The sequence below is a fragment of the Lynx rufus genome, unplaced genomic scaffold (genome assembly GCF_022079265.1).
Source record: "Lynx rufus isolate CCGP_SWC_20201006 ecotype Redwood Valley unplaced genomic scaffold, mLynRuf1.p SCAF_6, whole genome shotgun sequence".
Lineage (NCBI taxonomy): Eukaryota > Metazoa > Chordata > Mammalia > Carnivora > Felidae > Lynx > Lynx rufus.
The window spans coordinates 94,434,153-94,448,195 of NW_025814878.1; the positions used below are offsets into that span (position 1 = coordinate 94,434,153).

Sequence of the window (14,043 nt, forward strand, 5' to 3'; positions counted from 1 at the left end):
CACTCCGGAGACATAGAGCTTCCAGGCAGCCAGGACCTGAAGCCTGCACTGCACTGAAGCCTCCAGACACTTAGGAGCACCGCTCAGCCCAGGGCAGTCGTACAGGCCCTTGAATACAGTCAACATCTCAGCTGGGAAGTATGTGTGCTCCACACAACACACATCTGGTGGTCGATCTGCAGCTCTGTGAGTTAGAGGTCTGTGACCCTGGAGACCTAGAAGCCTCTTATATAAGATACCTATTATCAGATGACAATGTCTCTTAAAAACGAAGGGGAAAGCCAATACAATAGTGCAAAGTGTAAGAGTGTAGGAAACGCAGCAATTTCACGAAGGAGTTTGTGAGGTCATCTAGCAAAATTTGAAGGTGCTCCTGTAGTGGAAATTTTGAGGATGCACCTTTACAAATTACCCTAACATACATGTCTGCAGTTACTGCCATTTACCTTAGCCTCATGTGATAATGGCTAGCCCCAAGACAGCAGAACTCTGTCTTGATGAATTCAAAAGATATCTGTGTTTACTGAAAAAAAAAATATGGACAACTAATGCCTTGCTTGAGCACTGGGTCACTTAATGACTAATAATCAGAAATATGAAATTCTATGAAATCGTTAGTGTGCAAATGAATACACAATCATTGTTAAAGGCAGGAGACTTTCTCTATTAGACATTGGTGAATGTTCAGAGTTTACACGAAACTTCTGAGGAAGGTGACAACCATTTTGGTAAAGATTTTCTATTTTTATGACAAAATTTTAACTCTGAAAGCTCAAAATTCATGATTTTAGTTATTTAAAAAATCTTCAAATGCACATGCAAACATGCCTGTACAAACACATATATACTTGAATCAAACAGAGAACACTTACTGTCACTTCATTCATACTCAGAAGCATGGGACTAGGTGGCAGGGTGCCAAGACGATACTTGAAACCTTCTTCTAAAGTCATTCCCCAGAATTGGCTGTAGTTCTGGGCTGTCCATCTGCATTCCAAATGAAAGAGAAAAATCGGTACAGGTAATGTAATATCACTTTTATAAATACATGTTTGCTTATATTTCTGAAATTACATAACATCAGAACTATTACTGTAAGCTAGATATCCTTTATATAAAGAATGCATTATTGCTTTCTCTTATAGTAAAACATATGAGGCATTTCTTAAATTATGTCTATTTCAATAGATTTTCATGACTTAGATGAGGAAACTAAGGCTATATCAATATACACTAAATTTAAGAATATGAATCTTTACATATTATATGGGATTAAATGGCAAAAAGACCAATATATACAGTTTCATTTAAATGTCATAAAATGAATTTTAGGAAGAAACCTGAAGGGTGCCTACGTGGCTCAGTCGGTAAGGTGTCTAAATCTTGATTTCGGCTCAGGTCATGATTTCGCTGTTCATGGGATCAGATCAAGATCTGTGCTGGTACCATGAAGCCTGCTTAGGATTCTCTCTTCCTCTCTCTTGGTCTCCACCCCCTCTCTCTCAAAATAAATAAATAAACATTAAAATAAACAAAGAAGCTTGGATGTACAGAAATGTACTTATAGATTAAACAAGGTAATTGTTTTATACATAATTTATATTTAAAAATAATTTGACCATGTAAATGGAAGTAGCCATGAAAAATTGAGGATAAAATAGTTATGCTTAAAAACATACTTCAGTGCTTATTAATTTTATTAAATATTTTATTTAAATACAGAAATATTCTATCCTATATTAAAGAATTAATTTGTATAAGTGCTCAATAATCTTCGTTATTATTAATGATGATATAAATTCAAATGATATGAAATTAAATAGCAAAAAGTACTTATTTTTTTAGAGACAATGTTTGTGCCCTTTTATAGGAAAAGAAGCTTTGTTTTCAAAATCTAACATTGAAATTTAAATTCAACAAAAAAATTTATTTTTTAAGGGTCATTTTATTTTATTTTATTTTCTTATTTTATTTTTTGAGAGAGCAAGAGACAGCATGAGCAGGGGAAGGACAGAGAAAGAGAGGGAGGCACAGAATCCAAAGCAGGCTCTAGGCTCTGAGCTGTCGGCACAGAGCCCAACGCGGGGCCACCTGAGCTAAAGCTGGCTGCTTGACCAACTGAGCCATCCAGGCACTCCTCAACAAAAACTTTCTTTAGAGATGAAAGGAGATGAGAAAGATGATAGTAATTTAATCATTGCTTGTTTTAATTATTTACAACTTGAGGACAATATATTTTCAGTACTTAAATCAAACTAAATTCAACCCTATTGTGCTAATTACCAAAATTGCTTATAATGTGATATACTATCATGCATGATGGAAAATACAACTCGATTTTCAGTAATATGTCTACCAAGTTAATGCTTTTTTTTAATCAGTTAATAAAACCGTAAGCAACAGTGAGCCACAAGCTTATTTATTTTTTATTTTTTATAATTTTTATTTAGATTCTAGTTCATTAACATATAATATAATATTGGTTTCAGGAGTAGGATTTAGTGATTCATTACTTGCATTTAACACCCAGTACTCATCACAGCAAGTGCCCTCCTTAATACCCATTGCCCTTAATACCCACCCATCTCCCTCCATCAACCCTCTGTTCTCTATCATTAAAAGTCTTTTATGGTTTGTTTCCCTCTCTCTTTTTTTCCTCCCTCCCCATATGTTCATCTGCTTTGCCTCTTAAATTCCACATATGAGTGAAATCATATGATATTTGTCTTTCTCTGACTTATTTTTGCCTGGCGTAATACCCTCTAGTTCCACCCACGTTGTTGCAAATGGCAAGATGTCATTCCTTTTGATGTCTGAGTGGTATTCCATTGTACATATGTGTCACATTTTTTTTTTGCCCATTCATTAGTTGATGGACACTTGGTAAGCCACAATTTTAGAGTGCAATCTCCATCACCAAAGGAAATCTTTGACTATGTTAGATACTGTCCCACATTTAAGAGACCATTAGGACCAGCCATAGACAAAACCATGACATCAGTAAAGTATGTTTTTGGTGCCCTACAACTGGTAGTTTTCAAATATTCAGATACATTTGTGGTCATTTAATTAATTACTCAATTTCATGAGCAGGGATTGTTATTTAAAAAAATAAATAGAATACAGGAGAAATAATAGGAAATATTAGTTTATTGCACATAGTGAGGGTAAGTACTATTTTTATATATGTAAGTGTGTGCATGTATAGCATTTGTTTGTACAGGTATGCATGTGCACATGTGTGCATATTAAATCACAAAGTTAAATGTACTTTTTACTGTGAATTATGCTCAAAACAGTGTGAAAAGACTACTATTCTATTCCATCCTCTTTGATCTAGACTCATAACTTTTCCTTCAATCCAATTTAGCATTTACTGAACATTCTTAGTTTATCTTATTCTCTCTTAGAGCTTAGTGATAAGTAAATTTCTCTCCAGGAGCTCAGACCCTAAAAAGACTGCAACGATAGAAATGACTTCAGTATGTGTCATTTGTTAGCAATATGTCAAGGTACGATCAGAGTAGAGGATTCAAATACAACTCTGCCTGAAGGAATTGGCTTTTTTTTTTTTTTTTTTTTTTTTTTTTTTTTCAGAAAGTGACTTTCGTGCTCCGTCTGGAAGGATGAGAATGAGTTTGATGAGCAGGTTTCAAAGAGGACATTTATTCTTAAAAAAAAAAAAAGGCAAAGTATACAGGTTTGAAACTGGGTAGCACATTTAGCAAAGAGCAGATATGTTTAATGTTAAACCTATAGAAGGGCCTAGAGAGACAGAAAGGGGAAAGATTGTAAAAAATAAGGTAGTAAAGCAGTATTTGGGCCAGAATGTTACTTTTATCAAGGAGTATAATGATATTCTACGAGCAATGGAGTATCATTGAGGATTTTTTAAAAAAGTGAATAGCAGAATCAAAGCTTTGACTTAGAGGGATAACCATGAAAGTATAAAGGATTGGTTTCAGTTTGATGACACTGAAACAGAAAAATCAAGTCATCTCAAATGAGGCCTGATAAAAAATTGCACTTAAGGGGTTCCTGGGTGGCTCAGTTGGTGAAGCATCCAACTCTTGATTTTGGCTCAGGTCATGATCTCATGGTTCATGGGTTTGAGCCTCACTGGGCTCTGTGCTGATAGCAAGGAGCCTACATGGGATTCTCTCTCTCTCTCTCTCTCTCTCTCTCTCTCTCTCTCTCCTCTCTCTCTCTCCCTCTCTCTCACTCTCTCTCTCTGCCTCTCCTCCACTCACACTCTCTCTCTTGCTCTCTCAAAATTAACATACTTAAAAATTTTTTTAACTATGTAAAAAATATAAATGCACTAGAATATAGCAGAGGGGTAGAGAACATAAATATCTTAAAGAAACCATGAATGCAGATATTATGAGAGACTAGTGACTGCCAGTGAAGAGGAAAGAAGAATCAAACTAATTTCTGATTTTCTGGCTTGGATGACAAGGCAGAGGGGAATCCAGTCACCAAGGACAGGTGGAAGTGGTAAATCCTTTTGGTTTGGGGTATGTTGATTTGAGAAACTATTGAAAAATCAAAGGCAACTTATCCAAAAAACTAAATTTTCAATTCATAAAAAAAAAAAACAAGTTTAGAGATGTGGTAGATCATAAAGGGTCACAAATAATTTGTGATTTTTTGTACCAAGAAGTGGATCTATTTCCCCAACATTTGAATGTGGGCAGGCATAGGGACTTGCTATGCCCAACAGAAGGCAAGAGAGTTGATTCTGTACAACTTGCAAACTTAGGCCTGAAAAGCAGTCAGCTTCCCCTCGTGCCCTGTTTGAACCCTGGCATTATGTGGAGAGGCCACGGCTAGCCTGCTGGAGACACACAGGCCCAGCGACAGCCAGCACCAACCACCAGGCAGGGGAATGAGGCCATCTTCCACAGCTGGGCCCCAGTGGAGGCTCCAGATACCTGTAGACATACGAGTAACTGCGGCAGAGATCAGGAGAAGAGCCTCAGCTAAGTCCATCCCAAGTTCCTGAAGGGAACAAGTGAAAAACTCATGGTTTTAAGCTGTTAAATTCTGGAGTGGTTTGCTGTACTACATCAGATAATTGAAAGTTATCTATCTCCCTTTGTTCCACTAACTTGCTGATTATTATACCTGTACTAATTTGGCACTCGCATACTGCCCTATCTTTAGAAATCCTTTCACAAACTGATGACATGTTGACTCCTCAGCTAGACTGTAAATTCTTGTAAGACAGAAATTATTTATTTGTATCATCAGCAGTGCCCCCAAGAGAAACACATTTTGCTAATATTAATTGATTGCATTGAAAAAATAACACAGGGAATAAGTATGCACTCAAGTAGCTTATGCAGAATGAATAAAGACTTGGATCTAAAACACCACCAAGATGAGAAAAATAAGTGTTTTAAGGCAAAGAGAGTATATATTTGCATGTAGGCTATTTTGAAAACCACTTAGTAAGTGTTGAATAATAGGAATCTCATTTCACAAATGAAAACAATTTGAACATCAGGAACAGAAAAAAATTTGAGTGCCAGAACTTTTATTTGATTTTTTTTAAATATTTATATATTTTTGAGAGAGAGGGACAGCATGAGTGGGGGAGGAGTAGAGAACAGGAGGGAGACAGAGAATCCAAAGCAGGCTCCAGGCTCAGAGCTGTGAGCACAGAGCCCGACGCAGGGCTTGAACTCTTGAGCCGAGAGATCATGACCTGAGCTGAAGTCTGACACTTAACAGACTGAGCCACCCAAGTACCAGAGAAGCTTTTAAATTCAAGGACTCCCCCTGCCGTTTTTTCTCCTCTGGTAGTAATTTTAGTTTCACTCCTTTTCTTCATAGCTTGTCTCTTTTATCAAGTTTTTTTCTTTGGGCAATGGATGTGTCCTTTCCCTCCAATTATACTTCACTTTTTGTCATTTTAAGGTCATCTGTGTTTGCTACAAAAGGGAAGCCCATGCCTCCTAACTAGCCCTCGAGTTATCTCACAGTGAACAAATGATAGACAGAAAAAGAATTCTCTTCCTACCAGCTTCTGTATCTTATGTGTATTTTCCACGTTGCCTTTGACTGTGGTTCCCGGTGAGTTCTGTGATGGTGGAAAGGCAGGCTGCTGCTGATGTCTTCTTGGAAATATGTGCTCAATAGGCCAAGCATTTGAATTACTTTAAGAAGCTGATTCAGATCATTTCTTATGATGACACACACTCTTATGTTGTTTTAGTGATTTAAGTATCACTTAGCCACAGAAAATTATATTTTCCCTAGAAATACTTAAAATGTCATATTATCACCTAAAATATTGGTTAAACACGTGTACACACACACACACACACACACACACACAGGAATTGAGCATGGTTGAAGAGTAACAATGTCAAAAAAACTGTAACTTTCTGAATCTCATGTCTTCCAAGAAGATATATGGGGTACGTTGAAATTCAGTGTCATCACTGTGTTGGGAAATATCTGTCCTGTCGTCTCATTCGGGGAAACTGATACTTCTAAGTTTTAAAATTGTATTTCAGGATTTAATCATTTTTATAGTTCCTTGATAATAGATCTTCTTATGTGAAATCCTTTCCAGAATGTGGAAAATGTTACTAAGGGAATATAGAGATTTGATCAATGGCAATGGAGAAATCCTGAGGTGGATACCACCCAGCTATCTCTCTTCCTTTCAGCTGAGTAAAGAAAACCAGTGTTAACACTGACATCATAATTCCCTCTATGGAAACAGAGAAGCCACCTAATTTATTAATCTTTCAGAGAGCATCAAACCATTATTTCCTATGTTTAAGCATCAGTGAGCCTTATGTTTACTCTATTAGCAAAGTAAAATGACTCAACTTGTCTTGTGATTCAACCATAAGTGAAATTGGCTGCAGAGGTCATGTCAGTGAAATTGTCTAGATGACTGGTTATTTGGGGAATCATCAAGATTGAATATTGACCTCTTACTTTCTGATTCTCCCAGGCTGATTGGCTGGGTCAGGACAGCACCAGAGGGAGAGATATGGTTTATAAGAATAAATCAATGTTTTGCCTTCTTCCTAATTTTACCCAAATACTTATCCGAACCAAAGCTTCCTCTACTCCTCTCATTCACACCACTGACACTGCTCCTTCCTAGACAATTTATGACCCTGTTCTATATTTCTTTGTGCGTTTTAATTTTTAACTATTTAAGATCTAACTACGTGCATTCCACTCTTACATGTCTTTCTATTTCTCTTCCCATTTTTCTCCCACTCTTTCTTTTGAAATAGTGACCATTTTTAGAAGTAAATGATAAGAAATACATTGTTTGAAACCTGAGAAGTAACTGAGACTGCCAAAGTCTAGAAAGCAAGATTTTTCTCACCCATAGTCTCCTTTATTGACACGTTCAATTAGTTCTGGTTGAACAAGGCATACAAGCTGGGAACATTTCCATTGCTGTCCTGAGCATGTGCTGCAAAGATACAAAAATCACAAAAGTGGCCTACCCTTTATGGAGTACATTTATAAAATGAGTAACCAGAATTGTACATTGTTAAGGCATAAAACATATTCTTGATTAATGATAGCCACATGCCTATTTGATTCTTGACAAAAATAAAATAATAATACATGCATTAGCTACCACTCAATATACTCTTAACTTCTGCCCTAGGCAATTAATAAATGAAATGACCACACAGTCAATGAATTTTGAAAACATAAGATAATTTAGACAGTAAATTCAGTGTATTTGTATTCGGAAACTTTCTGTGGAATAATCATTTCAAGGCAGCCTGTTTTTATATGTTGTTACTGTGATCAAAGAAACACGATTGGCCTCTAGCATATCTTGCCTGTAGAATGCTTATAATTAAGAGGTAAATTTAATGCAGGCCTGCTGTATAATAAAGGCCACTGTCATGAACAACAAACTATGGCATTCAGAGGCATATCTGTGGTTAGATTTTTCAACATTCGTTAAAATGAAACATGCTTATATAAAGCTACAGATATGTGATATCCTAGGACATATGATTCTATCTGTATTTAAATATCAGTTTTATTTCACAATACTCCTTTTATTTGAAGAAAACATACACCGACAGTAGAATTCAGTTGTGTGCCACTTAAATTCATTACCAGGAATTGCAGTTTTCCTTAATTACTGATCCTTCTTCATAAGGTTGGCCATCTCTGAGGCAACCTGTTAACATAACATGTAAACAAATGAAAATTCTAAATTGAATAATAAAGTGCATTAGCACAACAAGTAACCTAAAATTCGGTTTAGTTTCTCAAATATGCAAAAATACTTGGTGCCAACCTGATGAAAATTCACATCTGGTTTGTGTCAAGGTTTACGTATAGAATTTTTCTAAGCTTGTTTCCATGACCTTTTATCTTTAAAACTGCACAATATGTTTCAACAAAGGGTTTATAAAGCATGAAAACTAGATTAAAAAACAGAATTAATTACTAACCACACTGAAAAAATGTGTTTAAATAGGTGAGCAATAAAACAGCACTTGAATAAATTTAAGGCATTTCTCATTTAAAATTCTAAACAAGTCTCAAGTGAATATGACTAATCATGTATGACAAGGTTAAGGAGCTCAGAGTTTTAGACCAAAATGTGAAATTGTTTCATTGAATTCACCCTTTAAAGATAAATTCTATTTTTTTGTTTAGGATTTGGATCAGGAAAAAAGTTCATGACCCAGTAAGATTGTAGCCATTTGCGTTCCAAATCCACATGTTTCTCAGTTAACTAAAACTAGTTGTTAACTAGTTTACCAGATTATATAAACTACTCAAAAGAGATCAATGGTGTATTATCATTATATGAAAAGCATCAATAAGATAAGGTGAAATTAGTACCTGGGTTAACAAAGTAACCAGTGGCCTGTGAGGAAATAGGGAATTCATGCCAGAGTAGAACCTTAGAAGCAAGAGAAAAAGTATTTCATAAGCAGGGGTGGTCAGCTATGTGAAGTACCACTGAGAGATCAAGAAAAGGAGAACAGGCACATGAATGTTGCATTTGACGATGTGAAAGTCTTTGACCGTGCCAAGAGGGATTTTGGTGAAGTAGCAAGGAATGGCATCCTGTGGGAATGGATTGAAAAGGGACTTGGAAGTCAGGAAGCAGATGTTTCTTTTAGCTATTTTACCATCAAAGAAAAAAGAAAAAAAGGAAATGAGACAGATGCTAGTTAAGAACATGGAGCCAAGGGAGGGCTTTTTCAAAGTTGGGAACTAGAAAAACATATTTTGTAAATTGATCGTTGATCCAAGAAAGAAGGAGGCAAAAAATGATGCTTTAGGAGAGAAAGAGAGAAAGAGAGGAAGAGAGAGACGATTTTACTAGTGAAGATCTTGAAAAGATAAGACAGGACAGGATTCAGAGCTCAAGGGGAGGAATCGACTCAGTAACCCAGAGAGAGGGAGGTTGAAATTTAGGATGATGGAGATGAGAGAATTACCAGTGGCTTTATTTTCTCAATGACACGTGTATGAAGCACCTCAGAGTGAGTTAATCAAATTGGTTACCCACAGAGCATCTCGACAAAAGAAAAAAAAAGCCAATGACTGTTGAAATTAATAGAGTTTTGCAACTGAAGAGTCATTAATCCAAAATAAGGCAAATCAGACATTTGGAGAGTGAAATAGTTGGCCCACTGATTTAAAAAAAAAGATGATATGATGTCTGTAATTTATTTTAATATTCATCATAATGCATTATAATATCTGCACTGGTCTAAACCTCATTTTAGGGAAGGCAGTTACTTGGTCCAATCAGGAATCCACATCCCAGGCATGGACACTAGCATTCACTCTGAAAGTCCAGACTCCAGGGCAGCTGCTACAAGTGCTTCCATTATCCATTTTTGGATGCACACTAGAGTATCAGTATAACGAACATCAGAAATGGGCTTTCATTGGTAAAATTACTGGCTTTGAATCAACATGATGGATATAAGTAATCAGCTGTTGTTGATTAAATTAATAGTATTGAATTTATGCAGATTAACTAAAATATTTAAAAATCATACCCCACTCTTATACCCAACAGTGTATATGTTTCTCTCAAGGTCAAAAGCCTTTACTCATAGACCTGGTGCCACCCTAAGATTGATCTTTAAAAACTTCTACACTTCCAGCCACTGGGTAGGAGGCATTCTCATTCCTTGACACCCACTGTAAAGGTAACTGAATCCTACTGCTATTATTATACTGCTTATATTATATTATGATATACTGCTGTTATTATCACATGTTCCTCCAATAAGTTATTCAAGCGAGGAAGATGTGGGAACCTCTTAAGGACAGGGTCTTGAGACTTCATGAAGCTTACACAGGTTGTATGAATTGGTCTATGTCTGCTTACCAATACAGATTTTTGTAACTACCAGTGTATGGCAGAATTTGGACTGTGACTTCTCTTCATTATAATGTGGTTAAGGAGCAAACAGCCCTTATCCAATTCAGATGTGTCAGTGGCTTACACACATTTTTTTTTACCAATATGAACATAAAAGTTAATCAAATTAACTTAGGTCTGTTTACAACAGATGGTATACTAGACTCTTTCTCTAAGATATGCTACACCAGAAGATTCATCTGAAAAATCCATTTTGGTTCTTTTTCAATCTCTTACCACTTTTTTTTCTGTATTTGACATTGAAACCCTGTAATTACTAGGAGTTACTATCAGAGAAGGGGGAAAAGAAAACACACACACGCACACAGAAGAGAGATATTTACCAGTATGCCCTAATCCAGTTTATACAAAAAGGACATATTTATTTTTATAACTCTTAAGATATTGTACATAGTTTTAAGTCACTGGTTGAAAAAGAGCTCCTGGGACAGTTGCAGTATAAAAAACTAGATATAACACCATGTAATTAGATAACTGAAAAATAGTATTTAGTATATCAGTGAATGAACAACTTAGCATCTCAGAGGAAAGTCACATTATACATGCACAAATTGGTATAAATAATATACCATTGTGTTTTTATTTTAATTTTATACGATTTTTAATATTGTGTAGTGCTATTTTCTTTCAACCAGCTACTTTCACAAGATAAAACAAAAGAAAACAAATTACCTTCATAGAAGTAATTATAGTCTAATGTGAACTTTTTACTACTAAATAAAAATGATTAATTGCTTCCCTTTATAATGAATGGAATAAAAACTATACCTGGAATATAAATTCTACCTAAATCATAACGCTAAATTAAAGCTGTAGCAGAATTCTAGCTCTCCAGCAAAAATGGACATTGATGGAGCAGTCATCATCTCTATCCTCACAACAAAGCTCCTTTCCCAAATGAGCTATATGTTTCATATAAGCTAAAATACACTGTAGCGCATCAAAAGCACTACAGCTTATACGTAATATTGAGACTCAACACCCATGAGGCCACCCCTATTCCCACTTAACACCTTTCAATGAGTCCTCACAACAGAATAAAATCTCAAATCTTTAGTGTAGCCTATACATCTTGGCATTATCTGTCCTCTACTTGCCTCTCAAACCTCATCTCATGTCACCTCCAAACCTCCACTAACCATTACTCTCCAGAAATGGTGGCCTCATTCCAGTTCCCGGACCAAGCCAAGCTCCTTGCTCTCTGATCCACAACACCTTTCTGTCAGTATTCCTTGAAATCAGCTCACTTCTCCTCACTCCTGGAGTCTCTGTTAAATGTCTTCCCTCACTGACACTCTCCTCAGGCTGATGTTGTATTTTACATATTAATGTTGCATTCTCATATACTTTAACAGAACCCTAAACATTTCCTTCAGAGAATTTATCACAATTTACAATGGTATAGTGAATCTTACCCTCTCCCTGGCAACTTGACTGTCATTTAAAGAGAGTAAGATCTTGCCTTTTTCTCCCCCATTGTGGTCCCTGCACTAAGTACGATGCCTGGCATAGTGAAGATATTCTAGAATAATTTTTTAATGAATGACTAGAGTCCCCATTCTTGGTAAAGGATCTACCACTTTTTTAGGCTAAAATAAATACTTGATGTTTTCTGAGCTGTATATTGGTAGCGGCAAAGGTCTCGGATAAATGATAGTTCTGTGGAAATTTTAACCTATCACATACATGTTTTACCAGCAAACTCACATCACTGAGAATGCAGGCAATAGCATCCGAAATTTGAAATAAGGACGCCAAATCCTAGTTGATCCTAAATTGTCTTCAACTGTAATTTCTAGTCACCATAACTCTGCATTTCTGCTGAGGAGCTTTGATGTGATGGGCAACAACAACAACAAAATAAGGCTTTATTTAAGTATAAAAAGTGTGTTGCTTTGTGTTTTGTTGCAAATCTTGGATATATTGATTGCTCAGCATCTATAACCATTTTCCTATAATTAGACCAATATAGTACCTACCATCATCCCTCTTATGAATTATTTGTAGTTATGCACTCAATCTTCGACTTTTACACTTATTCTATATGAAGTTCTTTGTTTCAATGGTGTAAAAATTCCCACATTAGCAAAACAAAACAAAATAGAAATACACATGAAAGTCTATTTGATATTACTTAGGCAGGTAGCTGACTTGACTTTGTTTTTGCACTGGTTTTACTGGCATTGCTATACCACAGGTTCTAATGCTAAGAGGTCCATTGGTTTTGTGACATAATAAGCAAAATGTTACACAAATCTGCCAATGACCAGACCTTTGACCATGAGATCCCCTAAAAGGTTACACACAAAAACGCTTCAGAACTTAAGAGTCCTTTTGTCAAAACATTTTAGAAAGACAGACAGACAGACATACAGACAGAAAGAGTTTTAAGTAACCTTTATATACACTGAGTCAGTATTCACAACATGATTCAGACCAGCATTCATGGCCCTCACACCAGAACTTTCTTGAAGGTGCTAGTACAATGTGGTATCTTGCATCTAAACCAAAGCACTTTAACATTTGAAAGGAAATTTATTTAATCATAATATTCATTTTTCACTTCATCTTAAAAAAGGGAGGAAGACAGGAAAGAAGAAGAGGTAAAGAGAGTTGGACAGATCTTGTAATGAACTAGGAGACTGCTTAAACACATTCCCAAAGCCTACCTTCCGGATACCAAGGTTTTGTGTGAGGAGGCCATTCTTTCTCTTCATGGCAAAATGACTTGTAATCAGGACAGCAATCAGAATTTTCCCTTTCACAGAATTTATCACAGTAACACAGTGCATTTGCCTCATGGAACTGAGTGGCACAGTCATCATCTCTATCCTCACAACAACGAAAATTTCTACAGTATTGTCCTTTGAAAGTGGATCTTTTGAATCGAGGACTTTCCAAAATGGTGTGATTCCTAGTGAAATCAGTTCCTTCTCTTTGAGATAAATACTGTTTCTCCATCCAAATTTCTGTGGTAAGATAGGAAAAGATTAAGATCTTATATCCGGTCCACATTCTCTAGAGGTCAGGTAGGGCTCCCAATTTGTATTATATCCAATACTCTTGGCTTTGGGGCTTCTCCTTGGAGCCTGAATTCTAATTATCAAGACAACTCAGCCTGAATCCTGAAATGGATCCTTTACTTGAACTGAGTATACTTCTTGTAGTTAAACATTAAACAAGAATTTCAATATTTGCCCAAGATAATGTAAGTGTTAAAAATAGATCCTTGTCATGTCTTCAGTTAAAAATGTGTAATATTTTATATGACACAAAAAATATCCATCACCATAAAAATAAATACATAAAATCTTATCATAGATGAAATACATCAAATATTGCTTGCCTTCAAAAAAAATCTAGATTCTTAAATCAGAAACCTCTCTGGAATACACATGGCCCAAATTATAGCTGCAATAACCACTGGCAAGGTATAGGAAATTGGAAAGTCAAAAACACAATTATTCATTTCATCTACTTGCACTGCAACTAAAATACAGGCTTTCATGAGGCTGCCTGCTAGGATCTGTCATATCAGTAACAGTTGCTCTAAATCATGCCGTCACACACTGGCTTGATTTCCCATCTGTAGCCCATTTACCTACCAGAAGCATTTTGATTTC

General features: G+C 35.9%; 1 protein-coding gene across 1 annotated transcript in view; it reads right to left on the reverse strand.

Annotated features, from left to right (window-relative positions):
* Positions 1-13,435, reverse strand: part of TINAG (tubulointerstitial nephritis antigen) — an 84,000-nt gene extending 70,565 nt beyond the window's left edge. The window contains exons 1-4 of the mRNA XM_047103195.1: positions 13,090-13,435; positions 8,119-8,182; positions 7,361-7,450; positions 873-987 (exon numbers count right to left, since the gene is read on the reverse strand). Coding sequence (XP_046959151.1) covers positions 873-987; positions 7,361-7,450; positions 8,119-8,182; positions 13,090-13,435 — 615 coding nt within the window. The remainder of the gene's footprint in view (positions 1-872; positions 988-7,360; positions 7,451-8,118; positions 8,183-13,089) is intronic.
* Between the last annotated feature and the right edge of the window lie 608 nt (positions 13,436-14,043).